Source organism: Olea europaea, chromosome 18, assembly GCF_002742605.1.
Source record: "Olea europaea var. sylvestris chromosome 18, O_europaea_v1, whole genome shotgun sequence".
NCBI lineage: Eukaryota > Viridiplantae > Streptophyta > Magnoliopsida > Lamiales > Oleaceae > Olea > Olea europaea.
The window spans coordinates 1,206,606-1,223,705 of record NC_036254.1 but is presented as its reverse complement, the minus strand read 5'-3'; the positions used below and the strand labels follow the sequence as shown (position 1 = coordinate 1,223,705).

Genomic DNA, 17,100 nt, shown 5'->3' with positions numbered 1-17,100 from the left:
TGCCGAACCATTTTATGTTTGGACAAGCACAACTGAATGTTCAATAATAACTCCAATTGACATAAAATAATCATCGGATGCTTGTGATCCGAATTCACCAACATTATCAAGACGAATTTTCTTGATTGAGTAATCAAAAAATTAAGCTCGTAATATTTTATGATTTGAGCAAATAGTCTAGCAAAAGAATTTTTGTAGTCAAATGTCCAATGACTAACTTGCTATGCGAACAAGTTACAAAGATAATTATTAGGTTAAAGAATCTTTCTTTAGTGGACGTCCATGTGAGTTGATGACGTCCAAGTCAATCAATGCCAAAATTTAAAACTTTTTATGTCAATGAATTTCTGGTTCTTGACAATATTTGATTCGATCATCTTTATAAATGTATAATACATGTCAAATGAGTGTGCATGAAATTTTTCTTTTGTTTGCTTTTAGCCAAATACAAAAGAAGTTATGCAATGATATTATTCAATATTATTTTCTTATACTGTCTCGATTTGATATGCATTGTAGCGGATATCTTTAAAATCAATCAAATTTCTTTTAATTTTGCTAGAACAAAGTGAACCATCAATATACAATTTTGTATTATTTGGTAAAATAGTACAAACTCTTCTCGAGCCTTTAATAATATTCAATGCACCTGATGTTGTATTAAGCCCTTGTTTAGTACCAATTAAAATTTAGATTTTAATTTAAATCAAAGTCAACAATTAATTTTAACCACATATTTTATGTGTCTCACAACTTTTCAACCGCACATTTTATCAACTTCTATCAAAATTTACTAAAAATCTGATTTTAATTTCCTTCAAACAAGGACTAAAATTATTTTATGCTAATTTTGAGTTGAATTTTTTTTTTTTTACCTTGAAGAATATTATGCATAGTTGCACTATCAATCAAGCAGGTACTTAAAAAATCCGTCATAAATATAACAAAATAGGTATATTTAAAAAAAACTCGAATTTATATTTAAAAGAAGTAAACATAATTCTATATTATAAAATTAACGATGCATAATAAAGTCTCAATTTATTATTATTATTTATTTTTACAAAAAGTGAAAACATATTTCAAACTGAATTTCTAAAACAAAGAGAAATACTAAAAAAAAAAAAAAGAAGAAGAAGGTAAACTAATCTATATATTCCATCACACCACCTCAATTAAATGGTTAATATTGTCATTTGAATCAACAAAAAAAATCAAAGAAATGAGTCACGTCAATTGAACTATCGTAATTAGAAAAATTTGTTTCCACTTTTCCATTTCCTTTGATTGATTTTTGATAGAAATCCATAATATGTTTTGCCGTATAACAAGTACGTGCCCAATGTCATTTCATTTTACATCTAAAACAACTTTTTGTACTCCTTTTTGGATATGCTAATTTCGTTTACTCTATACATTTTGTAATTATTGCCTTGTTGATGATAGTTTTGTTCATTATTTTGTCAATGGTTTATTTCACGTCCACGTCCGCGTCTTGATATTATATTTGTTTCAGGCATGTAGTGTCATTTGCTTCAGGTAATGATATAGAACCAGTTGAATGTAACAAATGATTTTTCATAATAGTTCGTTATTTTGATAAATTAAAAGTATGCAGGATATGAGTTCTGAGTACTCTTTGAATCATGCTCACGATATTGTTGCCGCAGGAATACATTCGAGACACGAAAAGTAAAAAAAGTTCTCCACGCAAAGTCAATTTTGGTTACACAATCCAAAAAAGTAGCAAAAAATTATTATAAAATATAACATGAAAATAAAATTTACTAATTAATGGAAGAATTCGAAATAAATTCAAATGACGACGTTATTTTGGCTTTGATATCGTGCTAGAAACTGTAAATTAAAAATTAGCCACATACAATATTGAAAAACCAACGAAAATTCTATATATAACTTTTCCTTTTGTCAACTACAAACAAACAAAAATCCTAGCACTCAATTTATTGAGTTACAAAAGCCTACAAATAACTTAATTCTACACTAATTACACAATCAAATTCTATTACAAATAATCTCAAAAATTTTTAATAAATATAAAAAAATGCCCCCACACTCTTTTCTAAATCATTATGTCTTACTTTTGAACCTTTTATAAATCTGAATCAGAAACCTAAACACGAAAGGCACAGCAGCAGCGCCAAAAAGAGCACCAAATCTCACTGATTCATCAGGTGAAATGGCAAAAACTGCAGATGCATAGGTCGCAAACATTCCCAGAATTGCAGCCCACAATTCAAGATAAAAAGGGAATTTGTATGTCAGAGACATGAGTACAAGAATTGATGAAGAAAGGGCCAAAGTATTCGAAGTTAAAAAGACATGAAATGCTCCATTTTGGCTCGCGTATATTGCCGTTCCTGCTTTATGTCCATTCGTATCGTCCTGCCAAACTCCGCCGGGCGGATTCACTCCGGACTGGAACGTTACGGCGGTGATCACTGTAGCAACTACCAGGAGAACGTTTCGAGTGTCATTTGGCGTGTCCACGTATTCGTCATAGCGAAACCTGAACCAACTTCCCTTTGATACTTGAGGTGAACAAGCCATTTTTTCTTTTTTCAATCAAGAAAATATTAGGGAGAATTTGTCACGATCTTAATGGATGTGTTAATGAAGTAAAGTTGTTGGAAATGAATTAATCCTGATATTAAAGTCTTTTATGTAAACTTTCTTGTCAATAAATGTCTGCTATACCCAAGTTTGAATATTCCACAAAAGTTCATCTTCAAATCTTCCAGAATATAAAGAATATGGTGATATTTGATGATCCGGTCATAATTGTAGTTTAAATATTAATGTTCTTATTACAAATGGATTTGTCAATAAATAGGTACGTACTTTTTTGATAGAGGGTTCGTTTGACATAATTACTTTTACTAGTCAATGTCACGTGCGTTGCACAAATTTTGTATTTATCGTATTTTTATTAGCATATGAATTTTAGTTTTTAGGAAAGAATAACATGTCTTTATAATAAAGTCTATTAAAACTTATTTTAGTTGGCATATGCACGTAACTATCATTTTAAAACTGTTGTTCCTGAAATGTTTAGTAATTTCTTTTGAAAACGTTTGGTTCTAGGGGTGTCACAGCATAGAAAAAAAGTAATATGGTAAAAAATTCCATTCGAACTTACGTGCAAAACACCAAGTATCTTCAGATTTGGCGTCGGATTATGTGCACCTGTTAAGAAACAAAATAAGAAGCATAAGCTATATTTTCCTTGGCTTGAATCGGACTGCAGTTACAAATAAAAGGATGGTATAATTGACTTTTTCTTCCCTCTCTTGAAAATGGTCATTTTTTACACATTTATTGTATATACTATTTAAGCTACTTATCATTTGCACTTTTGGCAATGGTATTGTCAACTTCAAATGCCAGTATAGATATTTGATTTCTCCTAGAAGCCACACCATTTGTAAATCCGCCGAGTTCAAATTTGTCATGCTGCTGCTTAGTGTATCTAGAACTTCCACTGCCTTCTCCAAGCCTACTATGCCAGCCTTCTCAAGAAATGAAATCACCTGAGATGCCTGTCACAGTAAGTAACTTGCCTTAACATATTATCAAGATGCCATCTTTCAGAAAAGTTTTTTATCCTTGGTTCTTTCTCAGAAAAAAGAAGGGAATTAATAAAATGTTCAACAATTATTTAAATACTAACATTTTTGCAAATGGTCTGCTCCCAACAGAATATAAAGAAGCTAGGTAATGTTTATAAACCACATTTGTTTCTGACTTCAACGTACCATGAAGTGAAAGGACAAATCATGTTTATGAAAATAGCATCTGTCTCACTGATTATATTTTCCTGGATTTCTATTCATCCATTTCATGTTAAACAGAAATTGTAAGTAAACACCATCTGGATCACCCAAGGTCCTTTCAACAAAAATGATAAACTATACACCATGCATTTCCTTAGTCAAACCAGCAATTATAATGCATCCACGTATCGTTTCTCTTCTTCCTCCTTTCCATTGCAACCATTTCCACACTTGATTAAACAATCTAATATCCTCCATTGTTTAAACTACCTCACAGAATTTGATATATAACAGCTAAATAATCCTATGCGGACAAAAATCCATACAGCAAAGCTCCAATTTTTTGTCTATATTATCAAAATTGTGTTGTGGTAGCCTTCAATTTGAACAGGAACAAATTTATATCTCCAACACCAGTACTATGGCATCAAACTATAAAACAGCCTAAAGATTCCTACTTCACCCAATTAAAGCTAGGATTTCGTGAACTCCACAGTTGAGAATTCAGTAAATTGTTGGAAAATACAACAACGCTAAATTGCTTCCCCCGTACGTCTCATACAAAGCAAACCCAGAAATGAACTCGCAATATTTCCCACTTTTTTGACCTGAACAATCCCCCCACCACAACGCAAAAAAAATGATTACTAAAGAAAGAAACGAACCCAAAAAAGTACCACGATAATACATAGAAAATTGAATACAAAATAACAAAATGAGCCGTAATAAATGAAGAAAAATTATGCAATTCTGGGCTAAACCTTAAGAATTGGGAGAAAAGTGGACACTTAAGGGACTTGAGGGAATGCCTGTGAAAAAGAAAGCAATAGCATGAGGTTATAAAGTTTCAAAAAGGGTCATGAGAGTGAGACAACCAGTGACGAGGCTCACAACTATTCATAAACTGAAAAGAACCAAAATTTAGTTTCAATTTACGATTTACTGATCACCAAAAGAAATATTATTGTTGGGTGATTATAAAGGTGTTAGCTTGGCTCACGCATAATGAGAGTTGCGAGAATGTGCTAACAACAAAAATCTCTTATGAGTTATTTGATGAGTTATTTGTTGGTTTGCTTGTGTGCGAACTGTAGGCTGTCTCACATGAGTGAGAGTGACTCATGATCTGAAAATCGTATGATGGACGATCGACTCAGAACATTATTCTTTATCTGAAAGAGGAGTTTGAAACTCTCTATTTTGAAATCATTAGATTTTCAATCAAATCTAAGTCACGATTCTCGCCGACTTAAGCAAAAAACCTCATTCTTTTGGATCCAAAAATGGTAGCATGTTCCTGTCCCCTTACGAAACTTTCGTTATTGGATTAGGTATATACTTCACACGGCATCATCGAACATCCCTAGGTTATCGAAATGTTGAATTACATCCCCAAACAAGTCAATCATGCTTAATTTTTCATAATTCATGCAAGTAACGTCATTTTTGTTAAGAGTACAATCTAGATTCTTTTCCTTATGTTTTCTTTTAGATGTATAAATATTAAAAAAAAATTTGAAGCATTTATGTTTTCTAGTTAATAATCATAATTGTGTTATGTTTTGTATACGCGCAATGTATAATATCATTGACTTGTAATGTGTCCCGAGCAATCTCATCATTGTGTAATGGAGTGAGTACAATAAATAGTAGATGAGTAAGGATTACAACCTTTTTTTGGCTAGATAATAGGATGAGCTTTGGGTGGCAAGACTAGCCGTGCCACTTCAGGTTGGGACATCGGAGTCACACAAGTCCATTTACAACCATCAAAGATTTTCACCACTCTAAAAATGCCTGCTTCCTTATCTGTAATTAAATGTCATCAGGATGAGGTATGTCCCAACCATTTTACACAACCCTCAATTCAAAAATAAGTTAGTAACTCGATGTTGAAATCTGACTTAGGTTTGGGAACTTCTTCCAAATGTTGAAATTATGGCACGATCAAACAAGACTCGAATTGAAATGTTTAAATATGGTGAGCATATTATTGGCATTCAAAGTCACCCCAAGTACACTAAGGATATCTTGTTGAATATCATTGACCGTCTTCTCAATTGCAATCTCATTGAGGTATGAAAATAAAATTCTAACATTTTGATTCTATTAAACTTTTGTCACCTTATACATACATGTCTTGTATCTATCTTTTTCAAGAGTCTCTTGCAGAAGAGGCCAATTCCAAGTTGGAAAGTAGTGAGCTGGATAGTGAGGTATGGAAGAAACTGTGTACCAGCTTTTTCAAAGGGAAATTGGGATAGAAACTTAGAACCACTAAAATTAAAATATGTAAATAGAATATTTGGATCTTTGGTTAGAAAACTATTGACTTTTTATTTATTGAGAACTTTGTTCTATCTTATTAAGACATTCCTGATCAACTATGTTTCCAATTTCTTCTGTGTGGTCTATGGTTATGCAAAGCTTAAGAAGTGATCATGGAACTTGAGTTTCTCCTGTATTCAACCCACATATCCATATAGAACTAGCGCTTGCTAATTTCATTTCCATAGTAGTTCAGGCACTGCATAATAAATCAAAGATGAAATATTTGCATCAGAACTTTATGTTGCAATAATACAAAGAGCAGCTTATATTCATAATGTCACGAAGACGTCGATGAGAAACTCGAAAAATTATGAAAGAGTTTGGAGCTTTTTCCTAATTTTTTGAAACTTTACCTTATGCTTAGTTATTTGATAAGTATGTTTTTACACACTTATTTGGTTCACAAACATGATTTAAACATGGATAAAATGGTTGAATTGTGGCTTAATCCTATTAAATTCATGCAATGTGGGTATTTCAATGGAAATTGTGGAATTCAGGAGAAAAGAGCCGAAGAAGGACCAAAACGCAACAAAGTGATAGTTCGAGGACCAAAGGTGCAAATATTGAGAAGTTGAGATAAATGCAAAACGAGAGTGAAAACATGCCAAGTATGAGCTCAATGACAAAGCAAAACAATTGGAAGAAGAAAGTATTGAAGAGGGACTGAAATGAAGACAATTGAAAGTTGGAGGACTAAAGCGCAAATACTCAAAAGATGTGCCGAATGAGTGGCATTAGAATTGATGGTGTCAATCATCAATTGGAAGATAAAATTTGCTGAAAAGATGAAGAAATCGAAGAAAGAAGTCAAGAGAAGCAACAAGGAAGTTTAGGGACCAAAATGTAAAAATCACATAGTTGGTTATATCTATGCGACCGCATAGTGTAACCATCTATGCGGTCGCATAGATGGATGCAGGGAAAATATTGGGGCATTTCAAATGACCTATGCGACCGCATAGGTTCCTTCTATGCGGTCGCATAGAAGAAATTTCGGGGGGTTTTCTGCAGTTTCCTTTTTTGACTCCAACTCTTTTTTTACCTAATTTGGACACGCTATATATACCCTAAAACACGTCCAGAACTAGGGTAGACGATTTTGGGAGAAAAGAGGCACACAATAACATCAAGATCCAAGAATTTATGCAAGAAGAAGGAGGATTTCATCGAGATTGAAGATTTCAACCATCAATTATAATAGGGTGATGTCTTCTCCTTTATTGAATCTTTGTAATTTTCTTCAAAACATGATAGGCTAATTTTTTATTCATTGGGAGTCGATGAACCTTTGATTTTCTTATAAATTCTTATATTTCATGAGTTTAATATAAATTATCTTTGGAATAAATTGTTTGATATATATTGCTTTGATTGAATCCATGATTTATTGGCCATTTATTATGTGATTGTGATGGTTTATTCTTTACATTCGAAAGAAGTAGAATAGACTCGATATATATAAATTGACATAGGGTCCGATAGGGGATAGAAATATACCCCTATGCTTTATGCAATTCGGTAATTGTTCATAGAATTTCATGCGTTTTTGTATGTTGCATCATCGATAGAAATATAGGCTGATGATATGCAGAAATAGATCTAATATATATCGAGAGAATATATTAGATAGGCGTAGGAACATTGAATTGACAATTTTCCATTGATTAATTGGATTTGTGAAATTAGGGTTTATAGAAATAAATGGGGATTCGATGTCCCAATGACTTTATTTCAACTTAATTCTACAATTTCATTTACAACATTGCATATTTACATTTTAATTGAATTGTTGAGTCATTTAATTAGTGGAATTTCGAAATTAGGGTTTTTAATTGGGGGTTTCTTCCAAAATTAGGGCTTTTCACATTTAAACCAAATTTTCATTCAATTAGATTCGGTTAAGGTCACATTAGTCTAATTAGAGCTAATTCAATCCTCGTGGGAACGATACTTGGACTCATAGTCCATTTTACTACTTGTTAACGAACCGTACACTTGCGGTGGGTTTTAAAATTGAAACAAATAAATACGCGAACAAGTTTTTGGCGTTGTTGTCGGGGATTAAATTTTAGATTTAATTCTATCTTTTGTGACACTAATTCGAACTTTTCATTTCAGTACTTGTTAATTTTATTAGATTTATTTTATTATTGTTTATATTGAATTTTTGTGTTAATTCTGCCATATCAGGGTTTGCATGCAAGGAGCACCTAATCAAGACTTGGTCCCTATAGATTCAGAGATCGAACGCACATTCTGTCACAGGCAAAGGGAAGCAAGAGTGATACAACAAATGGCTAACGAACAAAATCGACCGGGAATTCCACTCAACGAAGGTTTGGCAGTGGAAGAGGATGGAAATACGGTACTTGGGGATTTCATGGCACCATTGGTGGTGCAAAGTCAATCTAGTATTGTATATCCTCCATTTGGGCAACCGAACTTCCAAGTGAAGACAAATGTGATTCAACTGTTTCAGAATGGGCATCAATACCATGGGATGGCTAGTGAGAATCCGCATACACACATATCGCGATTTCTTGATATGTGTCAACACTTCAGATACCAAGGTATCTCCGATGATGCTATAAGGTTGCGCTTGTTCCCGCACACCTTGAGGAATAAAACACTTGAATGGCTGGATTCACTGCCTGTCGGAAGCATCACCACTTGGAACGAGCTAACTCATAAATTCTGCACCAAGTTCTTCTCGCCAGCTAAAGTAGCTAAAATGCGGCATGACATCTCAATATTCAACCAGATCGAGTCAGAGTCATTTGAAGAGGTATGGAACTGTTTCAAGAACATGTTAAGGAAGTGCCCGCAACATGGCTTTGATAAGAAGACCCAGATAAGATTTTTCTACACTGGATTACTCCCATCATTCAAGAGTATGGTTGATGCATCATCTGACGGGTCTATCTCTACAAGATCAATTGACGGAGCCTGGGAGCTGTTTGAAAGGATGGCTACAACTTCAGCTATGTGGTCTACAGATCGAGTAGTTCAGAAGAGAGCACCTGGGGTGTATGAAGTAGATACTTACTCAGCACTGTCGGCGAAAATAGATTCCTTATTTCATAAGGTTGAAAGCATTTCACAAACCGCGCACTGCTAAGCAAGTTATGAAGCAGAGTTGTGAAGAATGTAGAGCAGATCACAGTACTGCTACTTGCCCAATTCTAGCACAAGGAGTAGAACATGCAGAATTCGCACAATGGGGTCAGCGCCAGTAGAATAACCCACATTCAGAAACCTTCAATTAAGGCTGGAGAAAACACCCAAATTTCTCTTGGAGCAACCAGAATCAAAATAGACCACAAGGGCAATATCAGCAGCAAGACAAAAAGCCACATTTGGAGGATATGTTCGAGAATTTTATGGCACACACCAATCAGTACATGGAAGCCAATAATCAATTTATGCGAAGGATGGAAACAACGCTTCAAGATCAAAGTGCAGCGATCAAGAACTTGGAGACACAAGTGGGACAGATAGCAATTTCCATGACGGGTAGAGCACCGGGAAACCTACCCAGCAATACTGAAATTAACCCTAAGGAACATGCAAAGGCTATAACAACCAGAAGTGGAGTACAACTGCCGGAACCACATGTAAAAAGTTCAGGAGCCAACAAGGAATTAGAGCCAACCTTGGAGGAAGAAATTGTGGAGCAAACTGACAATGCAACAGGAGATGAGGTTGAGAGGAATTCCAAGACATCACAGGGTAAAAATACTAATCCTGTTAACCCTCATGAACCTCCTATTCCGTTTCCACAAAGGTTGAGAAAGCACAAAATGGATCAGCAATACAGTAAGTTCCTTGAAGTCTTTAAGAAACTGCATATCAACATTCCATTTGCTGAAGCATTTGTCCAGATGCCGAGCTATGCAAAATTCCTAAAGGATATCCTCTCCAACAAGTGAAAAATAGAAGAACACGAAACAGTAATGTTGACTGAGGAATGCAGCGCCAGAATCCAGAGAAAGCTACCCCCAAAACTGAAAGATCCAGGGAGTTTTACTGTACCCTGCACTATTGGAGACTATTATTTTGATAAAGCTTCATGTGATTTAGGTGCAAGTATTAATCTAATGCCTCTTTCTGTTTTCAGGAAACTCGGGTTGGGAGAAGCAAAAGCCACAACAGTGACATTGCAGTTAGCAAATCGATCCCTTACACATCCAAGAGGAATCATTGAAGACGTGCTGGTAAAAGTGGAGAAGTTCATATTTCCAGCTGATTTTCTTATCTTGGACATGGAAGAAGATAAAGATGTTCCACTCATTTTGGGGCGACCTTTCTTAGCCACTGGGAGAGCAATTGTAGATCTTCAGAAGGGACAGCTGATATTGAGGCTTGGTGACGAGCAAATCTCATTCAACGTGTTCAAAGCAATGAAATTCCCTTCTGAGTCAGACAGTTGTTTCCAAATCGATGTAGTCGACCGAATAGTTCAAGACACATTTCGGCTACGTCATCCTTCCGATGCATATGAGGCATGCATAGCACATTCACAATCCACCCATTCTGAATTAAGTGAGATTGAGACATGTGCTCGGTTTTTGGAGAGTAACTAGCCATATATGCACAGACGCTACTATGAAGAGCTGGGAACTAGAACTGCAAAATCAATACATCTATTGTGAAACCGACTAAATTGGAACTCAAACAACTGCCACCACATCTTCGATATGCGTACCTGGGGGAATCTTCTACACTACCTGTTATTATTTCAAGCACTGTCAGTGAGGTAGAGGAAGAGAAACTACTTCGGGTGTTAAGGGAGAATAAAATAGCTATTGGATGGTCGATTGCATATATAAAGGGGATCAGCCCATCTATATGCATGCATAAGATACTCATGGAGGAAAAATTCAAACCAAGCATTGATGGGCAGCGGAGATTGAACCCACACATGAAGGAAGTGGTTAGGGCTGAGGTATTGAAGTTGCTCGATGCAGGCATTATTTATCCAATATCAGATAGTGCATGGATCAGTGCGGTGCAAGTTGTTCCCAAGAAAGGAGGAATCACAGTGATAGAAAATGAGAAAAATGAGTTGATTCCTACACGGACAGTGACTGGATGGAGAGTTTGCATTGACTACCGTAAACTAAACTCAGCTATTCGAAAGGATCACTTTCCATTACCGTTCATTGATCAGATGCTGGAGAGATTAGCAGGGCATTCGCACTACTATTTCCTAGATGGGTACTCCGGGTATAATCAGATTCCAGTGGCACTAGACGATCACGAGAAGACCACTTTCACTTGCCCCTATGGCACCTTTGCATACAGAAGGATGCCATTTGGATTATGCAACGCTCCCGCTACCTTTCAGCGCTGCATGATGGCTATTTTCTCAGACATGATTGAGAAATTCATCGAGGTATTCATGGATGACTTCTCTATGTTTGGATCTTCATTTGATGAGTGCTTGGAGCATCTAAGTCTTGTGCTACAACGGTGTACGGAGACCAACTTGGTGTTGAATTGGGAGAAATGTCACTTTATGGTGCAAGAAGGTATCGTATTAGGGCACAAAATTTCAGCAAAGGGTATTGAAGTGGACAGGGCAAAGATTCGGGTGATCGAGAATTTACCACCACCTACCTCAGTGAAGGGTGTTCGCAGTTTTCTTGGGCACGCTGGATTCTACAGAAGGTTTATCAAGGATTTTTCAAAAATTACCAAACCTCTGTGCTGTTTACTGATGAAGGAGTCCACATTTGAGTTTACTGATGAGTGTCTGCAGGCCTTTAACACTTTGAAAGAGAAGTTGACTTCAGCACCTATAATTATCACACCGGATTGGAATCTGCCATTCGAATTAATGTGTGACGCCAGTGATTATGCTGTGGGAGCCGTGTTGGGTCAACGAAGGAATAAGGTATTTCACGTTATCTACTATGCAAGTAAGACTTTGAACGATGCCCAGTTAAATTATGCCACTACGGAGAAAGAGCTTCTTGCTATAGTCTATGTATTTGACAAATTTCGATCATACCTTGTGAGGTCGAAGGTCGTAGTCTACACAGATCATGCCGCTATCAGGCACTTAATGGAAAAGAAGGATGATAAGCCACGTCTCATTCGTTGGATATTACTACTTCAAGAGTTTGACTTGGAAATTAAGGATAAGAAAGGCGGTGAAAACGTGGTGGCGGACCACCTATCTTGGCTTGAGGACACAGAACGGACAAAGACAATGGAAATAAATGAAATCTTCCCAGACGAACTGATTTTTGGTGTGATGGAAACACCCTGGTATGCAGATATAGTTAATTATTTAGCCAGGTCTATTATACCGCCAGATTATTCAAGTCACCAGAAAAAGAAATTATTCGCTGAATTGAAATATTATTTTTGGGAAGATCCCATTCTCTACAGGCGGGGGCTGATCAAATTGTTCGTCGCTGTGTACCAGAGGAAGAGGTGCCTTTGATACTAGAAAATTGTCACTCATCTATATATGCAGGGCATTTTGGTGCTTCGAAAACAGCTGCGAAGATTCTTCAATCAGGTTTTTACTGGCCTACACTCTTTAAAGATGCTTTTGAATTTGTGAAAAGGTGTGACCGATGTCAGCGCACGGGTAACATATCTAGAAGAAATGAGATGCCTTTGAATAGTATCTTAGAGGTGGAATTATTCGATTTCTGGGGGATCGACTTCATGGGACCATTTCCACCGTCTTTTTCAAATCAATACATATTAGTGGCTGTGGATTATGTATCAAAGTGGGTCGAGGCTGTTGCACTACCTACTAATGATGGGAAAGTGGTGATTGAGTTTTTAAAGAAGAACATTTTTACCCGGTTTGGAACACCAAGAGCCATAATCAGTGACGGAGGCACACATTTCTGCAATCGTCAGTTCGAGCAGTTATTAGCAAAATATGGCGTTAAGCACCGTATAGCCACCGCATACCATCCCCAAACCAGCGGACAGATCGAAATATCAAATAGGCAATTGAAGCGAATACTCGAAGTCACAGTCAACTCATCAAGAAAGGATTGGTCAAAGAAACTGGATGATGCCTTGTGGGCCTACAGGGCTGCATTCAAGACCCCTATAGGAATGTCACCATATCGATTGATTTTTGGGAAAGCATGTCACCTACCTCTTGAGATCGAACATCATGCCTACTGGGCAATGAAGAAGTTGAACTTGGATTTGAAGGCTACGGGTGAAAAACGGTTGTTACAACTGAATGAACTGGATGAGCTCAGAATGGAAGCCTACGAGAACTCAAAGATCTACAAAGAGTGCACCAAGAAATGGCACGACATGCATATCTAGAGGCGTGACTTTAAGGCGGGGCAGAAAGTGCTACTCTACAACTCCAGGCTTAAACTGTTTCCAGGAAAATTGAGATCGAGATGGTCTGGTCCATATACCATTACACAGGTGTTTCCACATGGGGCAATTGAGATCACTCACGACAACAAGGGGATATTCAAAGTTAATGGACAGCGTTTGAAGCACTATTGGGGCGGTGATTTCTCAAAGGACAAGTCTACCGTCCATCTTGGATCGCCAGAATGACACAATATGGTAAAGTCGAGCTATCGACTATAACCTAGCGCTGAGTGGGAGGCAACCCACAGTATCCTTAAATTTATTTTATCGCATTGTATTAGTTTAGGAATTTGTTTGAGTTTAGTTTGTTTCTTAGGTCATCGATCATATTTTGCATGATAGCCTAGGCACTACACGTTTAATGTTGCATGAATGGGTGCTAAATGAAGTGTTTGGGTGTTCGAGTGTGTGTCACGCATTCCGATGTGCGAAGATGTTCGTTTTGGTTAAACTTTTAGAATGCGGGACAACATTTATGAAAAACCGATTTTAGTGCCAAGTTTCGATAAGCATATTCCTCTTTTGGAGTCAAATTTTTAAGTGAAAAATCGATTTTGGGGGAGTTTAAATTTTAAGTCATTTAAAAAAAAATTGACAAAAATGGCACTCTTTCTATTATTTTTTTATTCTATTTTATTTCTTTAAAAAAAAAGAAAAAAAAAGAAATCCGGTCGCATAGACCAACGGTCTATGCGGTCGCATAGACCGTTACCGAAAATAAAAAGGGGCAAGTCTATTGCACTATGCGACCGCTTAGTGCAATACTATGCGGTCGCATAGTGTAGTGGTCACGGGTTTTAACCCGTGACCACACAATTAACCCCCAAAATTTCCCCCCTCTCCCTCACACTCGAACACACGCACACACTCCACCTCTCACTCACACTTGCACACCACACACATATCACTCTTCACTTGCACGCACTTCACACATTCACAACTCAAGCACCTAAGTTGGATTGGACTCTACATTGAGGTGCCACATCTAAATTAACAAGTATTTGGCCAAGCAATGTATGTTCTTCTAATCCCTAATTTCGAGCTTCATTTTACCGTTTATCATTCAATGTGTTGGCATTAGTTAGAAGGTATAAGGTAGTATGACATGGTGTTGTGAATTGGGGGCAATTTCATGGTAGTGTTTTAGAAGAAATACGAAGAAATTCACATTGCACACCACATGTTCGACGAAATGCCACATTGACGATTGTTTTAAATTCTTGAACTTTTCACTTATGCAATAGTTTACATCGTTATTGTGTAGCTTATTGGCCGAATAATCACGTGCAATTTCATTTGAAAAACACTACCTCAATATTTGAATTCACAAAGGCACTTCATGGCTAATCATATTCATTCACGTCACTACATTCGTCCCTATGTTTTCTTATGCAAACGGCCTCCGATTAAGGTGAAATTTGGATATATGATAGATGTCATTGAGTACTTTCACATGTCTAAAACTTGCCCGGGAAAATTTCGATATTTCTCGGTGATGCCCGGGGCCGAAGTTGGTCACTTGGTCATGGGTCAAATTTTCTAAAAATACATGCTCGAGCCATAATTTTGAGTCTTTCCATATTTATGCAATGTTAGAGCTATATTGGTGGTTCATGTTTTGAAAAATTGCATAAGCACACGTACATGTGCATGTTGAAGAAAGTTTGGGGAATTATGAATTCAAAGATTATTAATGCCCGTTATTCCTATACAAAGTGATTGATATTGTGTACTTTTTTTTCAGGATGCCTCCTAAAAGAACTTCAAAGGGAAAAGAGAAAGTCGGCTCCTCATCTGGAACGGCCCGAACAAGAGAACTCGAAAGGGGTGTTCGAAGATTCCTTTCATCAGATACAGCTGCCCGTTATGCCAATGTTGTGCGTAATTGGACAATCATTCCCGAGAGGCCAGTTAAGCTAGAAGATTTTCCCAACTTTGAAATATCATATCTGATTCACAACTGTGGCTGGGAAAAGGTGATAGAAAGACCTCATCCGGTGTATGAAAATCTAGCAGAGGAGTTTTATGCAATTTTCAACACAGAAATCGACACTCTCGGATCGGAGCACTTACATCAGACATGGGTTAGGGGCAAATGGATTATGTTTTCACCAGAGGTAATTCATGACTTCTATCAGTTATCCTGGAATAATGTGGTCCCTATACCAGAAGACTTCAACTGGAATGAGGTTGCAGAAATATTGTTGGGACGTGAAAACGCTTGGCCTTTACCTACAGCAGACTGGCATCAGATAGATCTCACCCCATCCATAGCAATTTTATGGTTATTCATGTGCCATAACATCGAGCCTATATCCCACAGAACAACATTTACAAATCCAAGGGCCGGATTCATATACCATTTGGTTAGAGGAAACAAGATTGATCTAGCCACATACATCTACAACCAAATTCATGGTACAGGCACTTGGGATGATAGGCACTACTCACTAATCTTTCCCAGTCTGATAAGTGGAATATGTAGAGCAGCGGGGATACAAATCCAACCTGGGAAAGCACCAAAAAAGCCAAGCCCCTTTATCAAGCAATCCACACTAGAGGCCCAAGACCGAGCGAGACTGAAGCACCAACAGAAATTAGAAAACGCACGACGACGACGACAATTGAATGAGGAAGGTCAAGCAGATGCAGACCTTGACATGCCTCAAATTCCTCCACCACCACCCCAGGTTGATATGGACAATCAGGTATTGAGGCAGATATTCGCCGCCACCACTGGAACTAGCCGGGACATACAACATCTCCAGCAGAGTTTCGAGACCATGACTATCACTGTTGACAAAGTGCAGAGAGACCTCTACTCTTCCCGGGACTACACAAGGGGGTGCTTTGAATGAAGCCACAGCGGCACGACGGGAAGTGGAGACCATGAATGGTAGGTTCAACATGTATGCTGGGAGAATGGATAGCATACAGTGGCGAGTGAACGAAACCTGGGATCGATTGGGAAGTATGGAGAATAGGCTTCAACCCATTCAGGCCGAGTAAGCACAGCAGACAGAGTTGATGAGACAAATCCTATCTCACCTTCCATCTCCTCCTGAAGATCATGTTGCGGGTCCCAGCTACACACCGCGACCACCACTTTGATCAGGAGAGTGTTGTTTACCTCTATTTGCCAAGTTGTGTATATATTTTTAAATTATGCTTTTCTAACTTTACATTTACATTGAGGACAATGTACTGTATAAGTTTGGGGGATGGTAGCATAATTTTCAAACAAATATTCGGCATGTAGTTAATATACATTTTCACAATCAATCATTAAATTGACTACATTCTGCATGATGCATGCGTGATGAATGAGTGTTGATTTTACTTTTGCATACTTGTGTGGGTTTGGTAGCCTTGCCGGCTATGATGTGATTATTGGATAGGTGTAAAATAGAACTGTGGATATAGTACAGGATTTAATTAGCTAATACTTATTGATGTAATGCTTGACATTCTTTTGCACGCCACTCATGTTTTCACGTTAAGTTATTGATTGGGATTTTGGTGAAAAATATGAGAAACCTAGGTTAACCCTCTATAACATTAACCCGTTAAACCACCTTAAGATAGTTTGGAGATGGTTGAGCCA

The 17,100-nt window shown here is 37.2% G+C and overlaps 1 protein-coding gene across 1 annotated transcript; it reads right to left on the bottom strand.

The window, feature by feature from the left end:
* Positions 1-1,936: 1,936 nt before the first annotated feature.
* On the bottom strand, positions 1,937-2,634 carry LOC111366432. Its single transcript, XM_022987193.1, has one exon. It carries the CDS (start codon positions 2,569-2,571, stop codon positions 2,092-2,094), a length of 480 nt encoding a protein of 159 aa, XP_022842961.1. The 5' UTR covers positions 2,572-2,634; the 3' UTR covers positions 1,937-2,091.
* Positions 2,635-17,100: the final 14,466 nt, after the last annotated feature.

Bases quoted from the DNA above. Each gene is read 5' to 3' on its own strand.
- LOC111366432 (XM_022987193.1), bottom strand. From the start codon at position 2,571: ATGGCTTGTTCACCTCAAGTATCAAAGGGAAGTTGGTTCAGGTTTCGC.